Source organism: Tubulanus polymorphus, chromosome 7, assembly GCF_964204645.1.
Source record: "Tubulanus polymorphus chromosome 7, tnTubPoly1.2, whole genome shotgun sequence".
NCBI classification, from domain to species: Eukaryota; Metazoa; Nemertea; class Palaeonemertea; order Tubulaniformes; family Tubulanidae; genus Tubulanus; species Tubulanus polymorphus.
The window spans coordinates 19,975,450-19,996,266 of record NC_134031.1 but is presented as its reverse complement, the minus strand read 5'-3'; the positions used below and the strand labels follow the sequence as shown (position 1 = coordinate 19,996,266).

At 40.1% G+C, this 20,817-nt stretch overlaps 1 protein-coding gene across 4 annotated transcripts in view; it reads right to left on the bottom strand.

Annotated features, from left to right (window-relative positions):
* LOC141908875 (uncharacterized) overlaps nt 1-20,817 on the bottom strand; it is a 76,138-nt gene that overhangs the window by 17,025 nt on the left and 38,296 nt on the right. For 2 of the 4 annotated variants that reach the window (XM_074799133.1, XM_074799135.1), the window contains 2 exons: nt 5,834-5,925; nt 2,123-2,353 (listed from right to left, as the gene is read on the bottom strand). In XM_074799133.1, the coding sequence (XP_074655234.1) occupies nt 2,123-2,353; nt 5,834-5,925 (323 nt within the window). Of the gene's footprint in view, nt 1-2,122; nt 2,354-5,833; nt 5,926-6,400; nt 6,709-20,817 lie in introns of those variants that run through there. The other 2 variants (XM_074799136.1, XM_074799134.1) reach the window with 2 other exon arrangements.

Here is a 20,817-nt window from a genome sequence, read left to right as displayed (position 1 = left end):
GTTATTGGTTTGTGTGCGTATGAAAATCACTCAGCAAATATTGAGTTATTCAATATTTTTTCGTTTCGTTCCAAATTCATTCTTTTATTACAATAGGGAGATTGAATATCCAAAACAGTTCTATGAGAGGCATTCTTGAATTACTGATCCCGAAGAAATAAGATTCCTTGCCCACGGATTAGGAAACGAAACAGTTGAATATTTGCGTTGCAACGGATAACCTATTCGACCTTTATCTAGGGTTGGAATTTCTAGTAAAATAGAAAGCTGAAATTAATCAGTAGATTAGATAGAAAAGGGTAGGCGTTAATATTAATACCTATTTATGATGACAGATCTACTCGAAGTCTCAAAAATTTATGACGAATAATTCTAAACGATTAAATTGTTTTCGTCGATTAAAACATGACTGTAAGACTATCAGGTTATTATATTTGTGTATATTTGTATAAGCTGTTATTGACCTGATATTTTCTACTGAGAAATACATTCAATGTTCAACAACGCTTGAATAGAGACGTGACGGCGAAAAATTGAAAATATTTTCAACTCTGAGGACATAAGCTTATTCTAAGGTCAAGGACAAATGCTAATACAATACTACAACAGGGAACTGCCAAGGCTGCTGTGGTGATCAGAGATTCCACTAAAATGGCAAGCAAGGATCCACTAGGCGATGTTAGTAGTAAAGTTTTAGGTAAACTTTTCTCTTAACCAGTGCGTCTACACTGCAGTGCGGTGTATAAATCGGTGATGGAAGTTGCTAGTACCGCACCGCGGTGTATTGATGTAATCAGTAATAAGTTTTTATCTCTACTGAAACTGTTATACAAATCAATTGTTGATGAACCTTTACCAATCACTGAGAAGAAAAATTAATTCAATGTATATTAGGTGGTTCCTGTGATTTTTTATATGTAATGATTTGACAAAGTTGATCAAAAATGAGCTAATTTTGACAAGACCGAGTGCTCGTCATGCCATCTGGTGTTGAAGTTCTTTATCACTTTATTTCAGAGAATTTTGCATAACATAGTCAGAGTTTTCAATGATCGGTGACTCAAACCGCAAGTCGGAAGAATCATTTGCACGTAGGATACAAAACTGACTGCGCTACCGATGACAGATGGCGGTTTAATGCGGGGTCACTGAATTTATGTAAAGATGATATAATAAGCTAAATTAAGAGCCCATCATCTGCATTGAAGCAAATAAAACGATGATGTATGAAATCTGTTGATCGCGCGCGCTCTCAGGGACACTAGCAGACGGACTCGAGAATGAACGAGCGTCTGCCCGATTAATCGATTTATCCTCCGTGTTCTCTCCGAGCGTCTGTCTTTTATCTTACGTTTCAGAGAAAAATATGAGCGATAGCTGAACATATCGAATAATTCCGACCCGAACCCGAGTTGTCTCGCGTAATGACAAATTCTTCGGTGTCTGAAACATAAAAAATTCTTACCTGTCCAACGACGCACAGAGAATAGGAAATGAAACACAACACGAAGCTATTCGACGGAATTTGATTCAGCGTCAAGCGGGGAAGGGTTTTTTACGGACCTGACTACCTGGCATATCCGCTTACGAGTAGATTTTCACGCCGAGTGAAGAGAAATTAGCCGACACCAAAAATGGTTTAATCAGAGATGAACTAAGCCGCGATCACGTACAGATCTGAGTCATATTTAGCCCTTGCCTAATTAGACAGCTCGTTCACGTGTAAAGCACTCGCTCAAATGCTATAAAAATGATGCTGCGGCATGTGAGGTGAGTCACTTCCACAACCAACAAGCAATAATTTGAACAGTGCTAAAAATTGGCCCATGTCAATCAAGGGTCATTTGGCACAACTGTGAACAATCAGTGCACCCGGGCAAAATCTACGTGATCACGGCTCTTGAAACTTTTCTGATGATGATAGTATTTTGTTGGCTGAATTGAGATCTACAGTAGTGCTAAATACCTTCAAATAATACAGGTACCCGGGTAGTCAAGTCGGTCTTTGATTAGTCAATAGTGAAAAAATAAATCTTGAATACACGAAGAGAATAACAAAAAATGATTGGAAAAAAAAACGAGTCATCACAGACCATGCAACCAACACAATGACGTGACTTGCCTCGAGGCAGCTAAAACTGTCCGGGCTGCTGCCAACTTTAGGTTGGTCGAGACTCTTCGTTGCAGACGGCTCGTTCGTGCTGTTCAAAAACCATTCACGAATCGCCAGGGGCAACGAATTTCGCCTGCGCTGTTCCGAGGGCGGTTTCAAAGTGGCGTGCGTGGCCGATTTAGTTTTGCTAGTGGTGGCGCCACCGGTATTGCTGCCGTCGCCGCCGTGTTTGGCCATAATCTGTAAGTGTTGCGGTGAGGGCTGTGGTTAGTTTTTAACGAGCAATTAATAATTAAACATCGATTAATATTTCACAACGATGAGAATTATATATACATATATATATATATATATACATATATATATATATATATATATATATATATATATATATATATATATATATAATATATATATATATATATAAACGTATATGATACATGAATGTTTCGTCTCATTGTGTAAAAAATATTCTAAAAGATCGCAGGAAATCAAAGCCGTGATCGCTTCATTCAATGAGATACAGACAGAATCCACCAGGTGTCGCTAGTGGCACCGGGTAATCACGCTTTAATTTCCTTCTACATTTCAATTGAATTAGAACCAATTTTTCATGTTTAGTAAATCAATTTCCTGCGAAATCTATAAACTGAGTGAGAAAGCGCATGTTATATCTATTCAACTTGTTCAATAATTTTCAGATTTGGAAGCCTTAAAATCAAGTTCAAATTTCATTGAAAACTGATTTTCACTACATACAAATAACCCAGTGTTTTGTTGCGCCATCTGGTGGTGCATGCCGGTATCGCGTTTAGTCTGTTCTAATCAAAGATAGATAGACCATGGACGTATAATCTAGTTTATACGTACATGGATAGACTAAGCAATCACACTAGTGAGAAGTTTGAACACGGTCCATTCCGTTTAAGACCTGTCCTTTCAGGCAACAGGGCCGATGATGTCCGGAAAGTTACCGATGTATCTAGAAGCGCGCTCTGGTGGCTTTACACAATCAGAGTGACATGATAATTGCAATTAGCGCGTGAATTACGAATCAATTAATTACTCTAATTATCCGCTTGATTACGGAAGGCTGCTAAAAGACACACGTATTCTATAAATGTATATATTTAATAACGAAACGTTTTTCATGGTTTAAAGAGGACTTCAATTGACTGGAGAGTAACCATTATGTCTTTGAGCAACCACACCCAGTAATCTTACGCAGTATTATTGGCACATTGCGGTGACTGTTTAATAGTAGCTATCATCAAGCCAATGAAATGCATATGCATGAATACGTTAATATTAACCCATGAATAAGTCGTATGAATTCTAATTTTCGAAATATGCCCCGAAAATCTCGTTAATTCATAACTGCATTTTTCAGCAGAACACACAAACATTCGTCTCATTCAGGTTCTGATAAATGGACGAAGTTTCAACCGACTTTTTCATTTCATGCACATGTCATGTTACATACGGTTATTAGTATAAAAAAGCATATGAAAAAAATTAACCGTGATTTGATTGACAGCGAGAAGGCAATTAATATCAGGTGTATCATGTGACATGCATAGATAAATGAAATAAGTGTTACTTCATTTTAACAAAGATTTGAATGAAACTGAATCTGAATGCACCGCGTCGGGCTCTAGAGTAGTTTACTGAATCACGACATTTTCGAGGGGTTAAAGTCATCTGATTGTTAATCGATGACTGTGCAAGGGGACCAGGTGTCGAGGATCACGGGGACCAGGTGGTGAGGATCCCGGGGACTTGGGTAAAAAATATCGATCGTGTCATCTATAGCGGAGTTGTGTGATATTCATCATCGCGTAGAACGAAGGCATAAAACACAGGCACGAGTAGAATGAACATGATAAAGGTTCCTCGCGAGGTGTCGTCTGAATGCGAGCTACAACCGCAGTTCCTGAAAACACCTCGATATTCCTCCTCTTTCTGTTGTTCTTGTTAAAATCTGAGTCGAGAGTTAAAAACGTTCGAACCGGATTCAAACCGGGCTCTGGATGCAGTGCACGTTAAATAATGGGCTTGGATCCGAGAATTTGTGAAAGACTCTTTGACACAGAGCAAAATGCAATGGTCTGAGGTTTACCTAATCAGGTCCTTGCAGCGGAGAGAAGGGGAGGTACTAGCGATCCGAAGATTTGTCTAAGAATATCTCAAACAGCTCAAAGCCATGGTCAGAGGTTCACTATTGCAGACCCTAGCCAACAGTGCAAGGATCCTCCTGGTCCTAGCAAGGTTTGAAAATCGAGTGGATCTCTATTTGATGTGTAATTCACAGAATCGTGAATCCCGTTATTCAAATGTAGTGGAGCTATTTTCTCGCTCATCAAGTGCTACAGTTCTTATTGCTGACCAATCGATTCACCCCGAGATACATTTCGAGCCATGAAAAATATTGACCATTAGCCGAGTAAATTGGCTGAAGTGATGCAAGCATCGAACAGTGACGTCGTCTGAAATCTCAGTAGAGAGCTGTTAGATGACACAGGGAATCAATCAAATATAAGAGAAACAGAGGTTTAGAGAAATTACACAACCGTAAACCATCTAATATATCCACCCAAATCCTGCCTATCTTATGAAAGTGGGATTTATGACTATTGTACGTATATGATTTGAAATGGAGTTAGCCCCATTTTATAAGACTTAGAACAGAAGCTAGACATAGCCTCGGAACAGTTGGTTAAATATTCAGATAGTTTATGGCGGTGGCTAAAGAACGATTCCCTGCGGATTGAAGACACTTCATTATCAGACCAAGTCTGGCAATCGATGACCTAAAGATTTGTTTTGCTCGTCTTATTCTTACGGTTCGGTTGCGTCGATGGTTTTTGGCATAACGATTTTTTCTTAACATCCCCCGAGACAATCCACAACCTTAAAGCATTACAAAACCCAGAACCTTGTAGCGACCACAAAACCCAGAACCTTGTAGCGACCACAAAACCCAGAACCTTGTAGCGACCACAAAACCCAGAACCTTGTAGCGACCACAAAACCCAGAACCTTGTAGCGACCACAAAACCCAGAACCTTGTAGCCACCACAAAACCCAGAACCTTGTAGCCACCACAAAACCCAGAACCTTAGAGCGACCGCAAAACCCAGAACCTTGTAGCGACCACAAAACCCAGAACCTTGTAGCGACCACAAAACCCAGAAACTTGTAGCGACCACAAAACCCAGAACCTTGTAGCCACCACAAAACCCAGAACCTTGTAGCGACCACAAAACCCAGAACCTTGTAGCGACCACAAAACCCAGAACCTTGTAGCGACCACAAAACCCAGAACCTTGTAGCCACCACAAAACCCAGAACCTTGTAGCGACCACAAAACCCAGAACCTTACAGCGACCGCAAAACCCAGAACCTTGTAGCGACCACAAAACCCAGAACCTTGTAGCGACCACAAAACCCAGAACCTTACAGCGACCGCAAAACCCAGAACCTTGTAGCGACCACAAAACCCAGAACCTTACAGCGACCGCAAAACCCAGAACCTTGTAGCGACCACAAAACCCAGAAACTTGTAGCGACCACAAAACCCAGAACCTTGTAGCCACCACAAAACCCAGAACCTTGTAGCAGCCACAAAACTCTATAAATCAATTTCTATGCCTAACATAAGTTGTATTCATTCACTTATCTATGCATACCAGCAAAAAGGGCATAATTCTGTTCACTTACCGACTGTTTCTTCTCCGCTTTGTCCTTCGATGTGGAGCGAACTTTAAAACTGCGATTCAGCACCGAATTCGTGTGTCCATCTCCATCCTTTTCTGCATTAATACAAGAGAAAGAGAAAAACGATATTTTAAACTGATGTAATCGAAAAAAAAAATCATTTTACTGACATCCATCAGATTAATTATGAAGTTCATCAGGAATGGATCCAGACCATATCAAAGAGATCGTGTAACTTTAACCCTTCTTAGAAAACAGTTCAGGAATAGAGCATTGATAGAGAATATTGTTTTGGTTAGCTTTGGAAGGAAGACCTGGATCAGTCGCTGTTCGTTAATAAGAAAAGATTGTAACCTTTTTTTCATCATTAGATAACTTTGATGAAGGGGAAATGTATAACTGTTCAATGACAGCTCCTCGGTCTATGTACGTGTGCATATCATCTAACTGTGATTAGTTATTGATAAGTCAACTTCATAGCCGAGTCTCCATCGGCAGAATGAACCATTAAACAAGAGTCTTAAAATAAATTCATATCATTTATGCACAGTGTCAACAGAAAAAACATACCATATAAATGGTAAATCCTGAAGTGTGGCAGTATCATTCCACTTTCCATCACGTTGTGTCAGATACACAATTGAACATGATTTAATGAAGTATCTAAACTATGACATTTGGACAGTTATCCTCTCGCTTCATGCGAGGTGCCGTGTACAGGCGAAACGCTAATGATACAAAAACTTAAAAGCCACTGATTCCCTGATTTATCCGCAGCTGCTGAGTTTTTACTCTTTGACATATATATGTTTTCGGTCTTCTAGATTTCTAGAAAACCCGTGTCTTCCGCAAGTCAGCCTTGAACAGGTGAACGACACACATCGACTAACAGCAGCGAGATTTCATAGACAAATAAAAGCCGTTGATATATTGTACACTTTAAAAAAAGACAGGAAGGTACCTGGTTTTTCCCAGGAGCTATGTCGCGTGGATATCATTCATCTGAGCTGGAAAACCCTGCATTGACATTTTAATGATGATTAAACAATACCATTATACTCATTGAAATTGATGATTTTGAAAAAGCAACGTAAAAACCTCAAGAGGCATCAATTTTTCCAGATTGAAACTCGCGACTACGTTACGGTCGGTCGGACGGACGGAGTAGTACCAGTCAAATCAATAAGTCATCTCTGATGCCGTAAAACTGTTACAAAATTCTTTCATATACTGATTAAGTATTCTGCATTATTTTAGGTATTAACAGTGTGAGTTGAATACGTCATCAATATCAGTGTTTCAAAAAAATAATTACAATCGTGAAGATTGGAGTTTATTTTGCAATCGACTTTTTTATTCCATGAATTTATGTGAATGGATGTGCAGCAATCGGGGCTAGATCGTGTCGGTCAATTCAAATTCATTTTATTGATCATCAAGATCACATTGTCAATAACATATTATTCATTGTCGACAGTATTCACCGATGTACATATTGTTCAAGGCATCAATAAACTTTCAAATTAGTTTTCTAGTTCATTCAAGTCGCGAAAAGAACATTCACTAGAAGTGATAATAGAATATACCTAGTAAACTATATTACGTAAGTATCTAATCTTCGTATAACCTGGGACTCTGATAAAAACATCTCATCTCATACGCTGGGGGAACATAGCTGACAACCGGGTGAATCACCGCCTATAAATGATCGTTATCATATAAGCTATAGTAATATTATGATGTAATACAGGCTTGTATTTTCGTTATGTAAAAACACCATATAGCTATGCTATTTCAGGACGTTCAAAGAAAAATTGATGCCTTGTTTTTCAGTTCTGCTAAGCTTTAGAGTTGACCTATCTACCCTGTACATTACTATATTCAAAATCAGGTTCAAACTAACGATAACAGACCCGGCAGAACTAATTACAAATCTTATTGCAGTTTACAAAATGAACTGACCAATTAGGAGAAATAAGGTATCATTTTTAGCCTTCTCTTGAATTTTCAAGAGAGCTCCTTCAGAAGCTCAACCATAGCATACTCAGTGATTTGCGAAGGCCTGCCGTCTTGCCTTTTTCCTCCAGTTCACTAATAGTTTTATAAATGAGCCCCATCGCGATAACAGTGGTAATAGCAGCTTATAAACAGTTATACTATTCAACCACTGCGGTGCTTTACTTACAGTCACTTCATTTACTGTTGTTGACACCACAGGCACTAAATACCTGCATAAACTGAGCTATTTGCCAAATCTCTCTCTCTCTTCACTGAGATACTTTTCTAACCTCAGAAGGTTACCTTCGTTCTCCAATAACAGCTTTTATAATGGAAGCTTTCTTGCTTGTAAGACTCTATGTATATTTCTATGATCTGAAATCACTGAAGTCTCTGAATGAAGTGACAGTGGTAGAAAGTTCCAAATCTATGGTGTGGTAACGAAGAAGGGATGGCCACCAAATATTATAGCCATTAACATTATAGGAGATGATTTGGATCCGGATTAAACTGGTCTGGACCAAACCTGAATGGAATTTGGCTTGTGCTTAATTAGAGAGCAGGCATGGATCTATTTGGCACCAACGTGAACGGTTGGCCCGGGGCCAAAAATGCTCGTGTGATCAAGTGATAACTGTTCCCACCAAAACGACCCGTTTTCGAAAGATTTTTTTCGATGTACTTTTAGAACAGAAGCCATGAATTCCGGCACAGCGCGATAAAGTCTACATTTAATCGATCTTTGTCGAAGAGATGACATTGTTGTCGTTGTCGTAGTTTCATTAAAAACACGACGACGTTAAAATGATTTGAAACGCTTTGAACGCGGCTGCGCCATAGGCAAAAACAAATGTTTGCGGAATGGTGGAATCTTAGCGAGAGTTTGCGTAATTTTAAATTTCGCTGCCGGCGGATAAACTAGCAGCGTTTATTTCCGAATACATCAATCGCTTTGAGAAATTCGATGAAAGCAGATCGATTTAGAATCGCTATCGTAAAGAAAGGTGTGATCACACAAATATTATTAAATATAGAGAAGAATTTATTTGTAGCATTCGTTATGCGTTCAACAAAGTTTTCAGGGAGGCCACTTTTACTTGACTTGCCTTCCCCCCCCCCCGACTATTCCCTGACATGCACGTTGTTTTCCCTGACTCCAGCTGCTAAGAATCCAATCAATTAACACTGTAAGACATTTTAAGGCTGTCATCACTGGTCCAGTCTGACACAACACCGCGATTGACAGCAAGTTAGGTTTCTATTCATGTACAGAAATTCAGAACGGACGAGGTCTTTTTGGACCAATTTACAAAATACTTCTTTCACTACTGTAAATGCTGCGTTCTAAATTGGAACAGATTATAGAACATGGACGCATAAACTATCGATGATTAGATTAAGAATGTTCTAAAGTAGCGTGGTGGACCAGGTGGATCCAAGCGGAATCATCAATTTCTACAGCAGCATTACCGACGTTCTAATCAGCGACATTTTTGATTAAGTCTTCAGATATAACGTACAAGAATCCAGTATTCCGCATTAAGTACAGAAACTGTCCGGCTTAAGTAATTTCTCAAAGAGAATTAGTTTGACCAGACTGAGCAGACGTATCACGTACCGGGGGGCGCGCTGTGACGATCCAATCAACAGTTCTATTGTCGGCGTACAGCGTCACTTAAGACACTCAGTCAATTCGGGGTTACATCAATTTATATGTCGCTGATTCGCAGACAAGTCATGACGAGCATATCGACCAAATACTGTCATTCATTTCCCGGTGGAAATACCAAATCACTTTTGTTCAGTGAAATAAAAAGTTCATCCGATTTGCAACTGATAATAACCACGTGGTATAGGTTGAGGCGTATGGAAGCCGTACGAGTTCTGAACTATCGGTGAAAACCAGTGAAGCGTATCGACTAACATCAACACTAACATCATCGGTAACAACTGACAAATAGTTGATTTTTGCAACACGGCAAAAATTGCATGAAATGAAACATGTTTGATTTTTCTGGTCGAACGAACAGAAATGACTGGAATGAAGGAGTGCCCGGTGGCTGATTATTTTTGCCGTAATGATGGATCGACTGAAAGAAATGCGGGTTTAATATTTACACAGATATGAATCTAACCACCCCTCCAGAACCTGTCCACCCAAATACTGAAAAATTGGGATCAGTTGTTAACTCTGCAACAAGATGATCTCAAAAATCGGGATCAGTTGTTAGTTCTGCAACAAGATGATCTCGTAAATCGGGATCAGTTGTCAGCCTGCGACAAGATGATCTCGTAAATCGGGATCAGTTGTCAGCTCTGCGACAAGATGATCTCGTAAATCGGGATCAGTTGTTAGTTCTGCAACAAGATGATCTCGTAAATCGGGATCAGTTGTCAGTTCTGCGACAAGATGATCTCGTAAATCGGGATCAGTTGTCAGCATCTCGTAAATCAGGATCAGTTGGCAGCTCTGCAACAAGATGATCTCGAAAATCGGGATCAGTTGTCAGCTCTGCGACAAGATTACTCGTACCAGATTCACGGCAATCAGTTTTACATAGTTACATTAAAACAGCGCGCTGTTTCTAACCATTACTATTCAACTTTACATCAATCGGTATTTTATACAATAAAACAGCTAATGATATTGACACTGCGGAACCTGCAATAACGAACTATTTGAACAAGAAATTGTTGTTGACGATCATCACCGGCGTTTGAAGTCGATGACAAGATGACAGAAAATACACGGAAAGTAAACAACAACGTTAGTAGCGCGCGATGTTAAGCCAAATATTATCATCGCCGCAGAATATTGTATCGTTATTTGTTATTTATTCGTAGATGAAACGCCCGAAGCTGACTAAACATTGTAAAGTGACAATTATTCTTTATCATACAAACTGAAAGCATCTGAATTCACCGCACACGCTAGGTACGCAGTGACATCACACCCGCAACATTTACCACTAATACATCGAATATATTGGCGCCAGGTACGCAGTGACATCACACCCGCAACATTTACCACTAATACATCGAATATATTGGCGCCAGGTACGCAGTGACATCACACCCGCAACATTTACCACTAATACATCGAATATATTGGCGCCAGGTACGCAGTGACATCACACCCGCAACATTTACCACTAATACATCGAATATATTGATGACGTAGTGCGCACTGACTCACACTGAACCCTGCTCGGTATCGATGTATATAAACATTATTGTAACTGTTTTTACAGTTTCAAAAAAACCAATACATACAAATTTAAAATATTGAAAAGAAATGTATTCATCAAGAAACAAATTCAAATGACAAAACATTTCAGACCCCGCCCCTGAGGATGGTCGCTTGACATTATTTCTTGGTAAATGAATTTCATTTTTAACCTTTTTAATTAATGTATGTAGTGGGTTTTAATCATACGGTCATCTATTCACCATGTCTGAGAGTATGGGTATTTACAACAATGCCAGGTTAAAACAACAACTTCCATCTTCCCATCGCGGCAAGCTTTCTCAACCCTGCTGTCCCAAAAAATGAAAACTTTCTTCGAACTTTACTTCGCTGTTGCTTTCAAGAGATTACCAGACTAATGTCAGACAGACTCCTTGGCAATCTCCTTCAAAACTGCACTTTCAATAACTATGTATATATTTATCACTGAGAAAAAGAGAAAAAAAGCTTTTTCATCGCAGTCATATAATGGGAAATGATAGAATGGCATGGCTGTAACAGCGTTGGAACCCGTTGTGGAGCGTGTGAGTTATAGCAGCACCTAACAATAGCTTTAATAGCCGCGTAAACCTACAGGGGGAAAGAGTCTGATTGTTTGAAGGGAAAGACCTCATTCATCATCATTCTAAAAGAGCGTGCAAACGTTGCACAGTTCTCTCTTCACCTTTACTATAATGATGTTACTGGGTAAAGAGATAAATTTCATAGATAAAAATTTTCGCACGAGTGATCCACGAGTGAAGGATATGCGATCGGTCTCCGGCGCAGTTTCCGCACCTGAGATTTTTGTCACGACGAGTCACAGGTTGCCACGCAACATCCGAGGACATTATTTCGAAAAAATAGACCATTTTATTAAGCAGTGCGAGCATCAAAAGGGGCTGGAGAAAATCACGAAACTCACCAAGATTGAAGTTGTCTATTAATTGAGTAGTAACGTTGGTCCGTCAGGTGTTGAGATCGTCTCTAATCATCGCGCTATAAAAAGGTCCCGCGTCATACACGCTGATGACGACATTTCAAACTTCAAAAGAAATGATCTAAGCCCTGAAATCAGACACACAACACCAGAAACAACCCGATCCGTTTATTCAAAAGAAACAACCTTGATGATGTTTGACACAAGTGAAAATGTGTCGGATTTGTCAATGTTGTCTTCACCTCTGAAGTCGACATTTTTGCGAGCAAGCATCTGAGTGAGCTGGTATCTAGGCCACCGTGGAAGCCGGTATCTAGGCCACCGTGGGATGCCGAAATGGGAAGATGAAAAATGAGATTGGCAAAAATCCATGAAACTAAAGATGATTTGATGAAATCCAGAAAGTAAGGCAATATTTTGTCTATTTCGGTACAGTAGTTGTTAGTTTCACAGGGGGACAGCAATAGATATTCTATACCATCAAAAAACCATGCTCAGGGACAGCGAGGCATTTTCAGGGACTGTCTCTGACAATCAGGGACAGTTGGCAGCTATGGCTAAGCTTTAATATGTAACCTACTTCTCAACTGTAACAGCTCACTCGATAAATTCAAAATAGCCACTACAGCAGCCAACTTCTTTTAGGAACAACAATCTTTAAAGCGTTATTTATTTCAAGATTTTCGATGACTCAAGAGTCTAAATAAAGAAATGAGTGTTTTAAGCACATTACTACTCATAAGCAAAGACGTTCAAAACAACACTTTCAACAACGAATGAAGAGTAAGAGGGATCGACTCGTCGATGAATGCAGGAAAACATGCATAAACAACACGTAGGTTGAGTTGGAGCCCGGCCGATGAAAAATAACATTCCCACCAATGTCTGTATAGACCTACTGCCTGTGTATGTTACGTATGTCTACCCCTGGAAATTCCCGTCACTGCTGTTTTCGCGAAGTAACAAAAAAAAAGCGAACGGCTCGGCAAAAACTTGCCGTCTTGGAAAACATGCACCCAATGAATGCTTCACTTATATAGAACAGTGGGAAACAGCCGTTTAGATGAGCAGGCTCCACAGGTGCCAGTTACCTCTATCTAACTCTGTATAGTCCCTATTCAACCAGTTTCAAATTTTGTCTCTTGGGTAGATTTTTTGGAGCCTCGGGGATGAAGGCATGTAATCAGACCTCATACAACGGGAAGCCTCCAACCTGGCGAGCCAGTGCAGGATAACATTGTGGTTTAGTGAGAAAAACTGTGGTTAGTGGCTTAACCACAGTTAACTACACATGCAGGCAAGTGGTATCAATGCCAGGGCACCGATTACCAGATTATCAGATAAGGCCCGGGCCTATGATTCACACTGAACAACCCATATGGGCTCGGTGTTGAGCAGGTATATGGGCCACATGGACCTCGATTGCCGCAGTAGCCTTGAAGGTTCCACATTTTTACGTATGATTTAATTACGTTTCACACTTGTTGATTAAAAACAGACAATTAATCCGTCCGATGAATCCATCGTTGAATGGGGAGCAGCAGTAGCAGCAGCAGCAGCAGCGTCTCACGGGCGCAGTCACTGCCGGGTACAGATAAAAACATCATAATCCGATTGATGCCAGTTTGATTTACTGAGCATCAAACTCACCGAGCAATCACTGCAGTATAACAGTATGAAGAACGGTCCTGAAGCTGAGGAGAACAGTTTCATCGTTGGAGCATTGTCTGATCACTGGTGAAATAGTGAGCATTGTCTGATCACTGGTGAAATAGTGAGCATTGTCTGATCACTGGTGAAATAGTTCACAATTCTTAATGTATTCGCATATGCAGTACACTACTGGATATGCCCAGGGTCCCACAACATGCCCATGCCCCAGGGTTCCACAACATGCCCCAGGCTTCCACAACATGCCCCAGGTTTCTACAACATGCCCCAGGTTCCACAACATGGCCCAGGGTTCCACAACATGACCCATATTCTACAATTAAGTTCATTCTCAATGTTTTTACTCATTGTCACATTTTGACTGAGCTCTGAGGTGGAGCTGGGTCCGGATACTATGAATATTCTACTAATAAAATTGTAACTGGCATTTCTGATCCACCACTGAGTCGTTGAATTGGATTTCAGCGGATATCGCAGGTCCATTTTGATGATTTTTGATTAGAGACCGTGATTTCTTGATCGGAGGAGTGTGAATTTCCTGCTCCTACGGTCACCTTACACAATGCTCAATCGGTATTAGTTGCTAATGACAAATGTTTCATTTCGGTAAAACCTTCGATGACCAGTTAATAATGAAACATCCCTCACATACGAGAACGATGAGAAAGTCGCCGATTTTAACGAATTCATTAAAATTACGAGCATGATTAATTAGGACGACATTCTCGATGACTTCAACGATTTGATTAATCACAATTACCAACATGAAACCATGTCCCGCAGCTATGAGGGAAATTTTATGGCCAGTTTTAGGTTCTCTCATAAATCACTACTGACCGTGTACTACGTCCATAGCCGCATGATTTATCGCTTCGGCTTTATATAATATTATTAAAGTGTCAAGAGTGAGCAAACATAAGGTGGTAGTCATATTTGTTCGAGCCCGAGATGAACAGACCTCATCAGTATACCGCCAGGGCGCACAGTTTGTGAGAAAACAAACTCAAATTTAAATGCATATGCCTAGATTATTTCTGCCATGAAAAACATGCAATATAAGAAGTTTAATTTAGCACAATTTCTATAAAACTCTGCAGTAAGAGTAAAAACAGTTGTAAACATTTCCGCTAATGCTAATGTCTATTTGACATTTCGACTATATCCTAATAGTCATCTTCGAGAATAATCATTACGGGAATACTTTTTTCCCAAAGATGACTACTAGGATCTAGTGAAACGTTGAATGAATATTTACCACAAGAAAAGTTTCATAAATGGTAATTTCACCATATTCAAGTGTTAACCAGGTCCAAACTTCAAAGTTCTTTCGAAAAGTTTGAAACCTTTTTTGACGTAACCGCAATCTCAAATGACCGGTTTCAATGTAAACACGGATGATATCTCAAATTGGCTCTAGTGAGAGTAACGCTGATAGAGCGATGGTGGTCTCTTTATCTCGCTATCTTCAAATCAAAAACCTAGAAATATCGAGGTCAGGTTCGTTGTTTCCTACTGCGCGAAAACTCGAATTTACGCCAAATTCCATAGCTTTTTTTTACACGACAAAATCGGCGAAGCCGGCGATAAAATTTCCAACAAAAGAGAAACTTGAAGAACAGGAGAAAAGTTTTCAGTAAACAGCAGGGATACATTCCAAAAATACGTGAGGGCTAATCTATTTATAAGTTGTATTCGTTTACCGATTTTAAACCATTGTTTTTACATTCAGTTTTGGTAATTCTTTCCACAGTTATCAGTTGGACATTTTTCGCTCGCTATAAACGTCTTGAGTTGAACCCGCAGGCAAAGTGTGCAGTCGATCAATTCAATTTTTAATGATTCAGTTATTGTAACGCCCAATCATCAGGGTCGCGAGGACCTCCTGTCCTAGTCAAATCATCAACATTCACTGATTTGAATTCTATAGGCGCGATCACGCAGAGATGATTTGGCCTGAGTCAAAATGGCCCGGTCCGGACTGGACCACAGTCAAATTTAGCCCAGTTCAAAAATAATTCACTCACTTGATACTAAAACACATATCAAAATTGTGCTGTGGCGAGTGAGGTGTTTCACATACCATTCAGGAATAATTTGACCCATACCAAAATTCTGTGTGGGTCTGATCTGACGATTGTGGTTCGGGCAAAATTTGGCCCAGCATCTAAAAAACACTTGCGCGATGGCGGCTTATAGGACGTGATATTTGAAAGCCGATACACGGTCGTGCCCATCATCGACAGAATCAACAGTGATTAATGTTTGCGTGGGGGGAGGGGGAACTAAGCAGCACTCGCTGCAGCGAACACAGCCGCGATCCGCGATCCGCTCGAAGCACGTTTTCTTACATGTGTTATCTTCTTTTTAAATGAAGCAGGAAGCAGTATGGTGGAACTGGCGAGTCCTCGTGAGGAATGATGACACTCGTCGTCGTACGGCGGATAAGGCACAAATCATTCGCCATAAACAGGAACAGATCATTTTCAGTACCTCGTTTATCCGTAAAATATTGCTCGAAAAATTTATCGCGATTATCCATCAACACACTTCAATATGTAAACAGCTCTTCACGGTGTAATTCATATATTACGAGCACGATGTATTTGAGGATTTTCCCTCTGTTTTTGCTCGGGAAGAGACCCATTGAGAAAAGATTTTTACAACTTACGAAACATTCAGACAAAACCAATAAGCTAAAGATTGATGGCGCGCTTCGCTTAAGGCCCAGACCCACCTGCCCTGTTAGTAGAAAATATCAACGCGACTATCATATCTTCGATCTGTTTCTGAGAAAGTGGTGAGTTAGGTACCCCGCGAGTATAATCGCGAGCAACGTAAAAATCCTTCACGAGGAGAATGCAAAACCTTACGACGAGCCATACATCAACTAATAACCTCACCGCCGAGTAAAGATAACATTTTTTCACCACGTGTTTAAGACTGAAAACCATTAATATTCTATTACTGATCTACTGTATAACTATATGATAACGCGCATGAATTATACGTGTGCAGCTTCTGATAAAGGAATATTTAGATAGATGGGCATACCTCTAACCATCACATACGTTTTACATATAAATCACTATCCCATAAAATTCCAGCAATAATGACGATATGCCATTGATATTTCTGAAAGCTATCGAGGCAATGTTATCATCGTAGAATTCATTCAGTACCTATTCATTCATCTACTTTATATACTGGGAAATCCAGGGAAACAATTTACTATTTTTATCATGGTTCGAAATCCTGTGGCTAGATAAGTCATCGCAAGTACCTTGAACGGGCCAATTTCGAATTGACCGAATCAATGTTGTGCATTCACACACGAACCGGGATCACACAGTGACATGGTCAAATTGGTTCAGGCCCGGTTAAATTAGAGAGCGCATCCGCACACAAACCACTCACTCAGTACTAAACAATGCTTGGGAGTCACTTCAGTGGAACCAGTTCACATGCTATGATTTGCCTCGGGCCTAGTCCAAAGTTTTTGGTCGGGCCAAATAGGCACGAGCCAATTTAGCACCCTTGTAAACAGATTGAATTCGTGTAGTAGCTGCTTGTATTAGGCTGCAGTGTCCAGTAAAATGGTTGTTGAATACAGTAACAAGCCCTACATATGAAGTAGGTTCATTTCCGAAATGGAGCACATTTTTAACGGGATAATGATTATTACCGAGTCTGCCTTATCGGCATCTCGTCAGCAAACGAGGGTAAGTCGCAGAAAGCCAATTACCATCGACGATCGATACCTGTTCCAATCGATACCGGTATCAATCGAATCGATACTTACAGTAGATACTGATAGCATTACAGGAGAAAATTACTGACAAATCTTTGTATCTACAACGAGTATTACATCATACGTGAACCGACATCAGGACAGACAGACAGACACACCCTTTATTTGAGACGAATACAATATACATGAATTCGAAACTCTAATGGATCCTTACAGCGCGACTGTGAAATACAAATAAAAATCCATAAGCTTAAAATGTTTAAAATACCTGCAATTGTATTATGAAAACTAAACAATAAGGTAAACAAATCTCTGATGATGGAAAAGACTGAAATGTTGTTTCTTCTTTTAATACTCGACAAATCAATTTTATTTTCAATCATATGAAAAGGGGCGGCCACTTTTATTCGACTTGCTTTTTTGCGACTTGGACCCTTTTTTCGCCCAAGCGAACAGTTGTTTCGCGCCAAATTTGTCACAAGTCAAATATGCTCATGTGATCACGGCTTCAGATGAACGGAGAGAATGGTTGTACAGTGTCGAATGACAAATCAAAGGCTCGGCAATTGTTAATTCTATCCATACAACTGTAATTAGAAATTGATTTGACTTCAGCTGATTTCAATCATTGACCTGTTCACCGTTTGTGCTGTGTATTTAATGATGTAATCATCGGTTAATGAAAACCTGAAACACATGACCAACAATTCAACTTCAGATTGTCACACAACGAACAAGAATCGGGTGTTAAGGTGCCCGAGGACGACCAAAAATGTCAGACCAGGCCCAAGCCAAATCTAGCGCGGGGACAAATGACTCACTTCGCTCTGTTTAAGCATTATTTAGTATCGAATGAGTGGTTTCAATGTACTCCCTAATTAGGCATAGGCCAAATTTGTCTCAGGCCAAGCTAAATCGTCTTAGTGTGATCGCGGCTTATATGCGGAGCTGCTTTATAAACTGAAGATTCCATATTCTGAATGAACTCTGAATCTCATCTTGTTCCCAGAATGCAGCGGTACTTTTTCTACAACAAAATCTTCACGTTATTTCATACAGCTGTCATAACCTCTGGCAGTTCCTCCCTCGCCAGTTCCTCACTCGCCGTCAGGAAAGCATGTTTTCCTGATTTTCGCTTAACAAATTACCGATGCAAGTCTTCGCACGAGGGGGGCACTTGTACTAGACTAACAATAGAGCTGATGATCTACCTGTAAGGCATGTGTATCATCACTATACATCAAAAATACATCCTTTTTATTTGGTAAAATTGGCACAGATCAGACCCAAGTCAAATTTGGCCCGTGCCAAATTAGAGCGCATTCACACACAAACCACTCACTCGATACTAAACAAAGCGAAGTGAGACATTTTCGTCACCAGTTGCGATTCAAACACAACCATTTGTACCGGGCCAAAGTTTGGCTTAGGCCTGGTTTAGATTGACAAATAAGTCCAATCCAGGTTTATTCATAATCTAGTTTTGTCACTGTTCAATTAAGCCATTTTCGGAAAATTCTGATTTAATAACCTGGCCCCTTTTCAATTGTTCTTCCGCAAGATTAAGGAATATTTTTCTTATTAGAAGATTACTTGACAGAAACTTCCTAATGCAGCGACAAAAAACGCAGATAATCCCTCTTCTGGAATTGCCCAATCAAAAAGGCACAGGTTTTACCAATGAAATGTACTAATTGAGAGAAGAATCTATGCAAGCGGTTGGCGGAACAGGATGTTACAGTTATTGACCAACTTTTGTCACAGTCGATCAACTAATAAGAGATCTTAAAGTATCATCGAATTCCCCATCAGTGAATAATTCATCATCTCATTTTTGAGCAGTCGGTAGACGTATACCCATCTTCGAAATCAATTCTGTTTTTGCGAGTAAAGCGCACGAGCGTGGGAGTGTCGACGACGTTTGCAGTACTGTTTCATATTTCTGCTTATTGCCCTCTTTCACACGATGACACTCTTAACAGAAGTAATTATTGATGAAAAGGTGAAAATTTACACCATATGCATGTGTGCTTGTGTGCGTTGCTCCCTAGGATCAAATATAAATTATTATGACATCTCTACTTACTTCCAGTGTGGGCACTGATTTATATCAGTACCCATTGTATCACACCATGGACTCTAAACTATAAATGAAAACTGGATGTGTCTACTCAAACTGGATTAAAGGCCAAATATGGCCGGGAACACCTGTTCACAATGTGACTGAATGAGCATATGCCCTGTTAGGTGCGCCCTAAACGTCAGACCAGGCCCGAACAATTTTAGCACAGGTCAAATTATTGCGTTTGAATAGCAAATGGTTCCGGAAGCGACTCACTTCACATTGTTTAGTATCGAGTGAGTGGTTTACATGTGAACGCGCTCTCTAATTAGACACGGGCTAAATTTGGCAGGAGCCTGATCCGTGCCAATATGGCTCGGGCCGAATCGTCTCCGTGTGATCGCGGCTTAAAACATGCGAACTGTCAGATCTCATTGAAATATCTGATAATCTGACGACTTACCAGATGACATACCACACGATGATTTAACTCCCCCCCCCCAAGTTTCATTGTGCAATGCAACAACCAAAAACGAATTCCTGACACTATTAACTCAGTAGCTCGTAGTATTCTAAGCAGGTTTCAGGTTTCTTTGACCCAATTACCGAGCGCAAGACACAACAAAAGGAATATTTCCAAGAAATCTCCTCCAGGATTTCAATAACAGAAATCTCCTAAACGTTAATGAGATGAGAGGCTGATCATACAAACCATTTGGATGTCGTCGTTCTGGATCCAGTTGAGAACGATTAGAAAACCGGACTGAGCAAATTTGATCTACAAATCAATTTTTGCCAAGTTTTGCATATTGTGCAGCGGAACGAAGCCTTCAAACAAGCTCGATATCATCGAGCAATTCAGTGATCTTTGAATTCACCCACTCCGTATGAATTTGTCAAAAAATTTAAATCATAGAATCAGCGAATCACCAAAGAAATCCATTGAGTCCCTTACAACTTTTAACACGGGATGAAAAGAATTTACAGAAAATCATCGCCCAATTCTTGATCACGATCATAAATCGTGATCATCGGTAGAAACAGTAGACGGACATGAGGGATTATCAATATAGATGTAACATATTACAAACATATCCAGACAGATCAATTATGTAAGAACAAGTCGCCGCCCTCCTCCGTGCTACCCTCCCTGCAGCGTGATGAGACTTCTATAAGTAGACTTAATATTTACTGAACACAAATCAGACAGGTCCGGTTGTATAATTGAGTCTGAGCAGTGTTTGCTTCGACCCCCTTCGCGCTCCCCTCCAGAATTTCATCAGCATTCAGCTGCAAAAAATGACCGATAGATTATATTTGTCCGTTCGTAAGAGAATCGCGT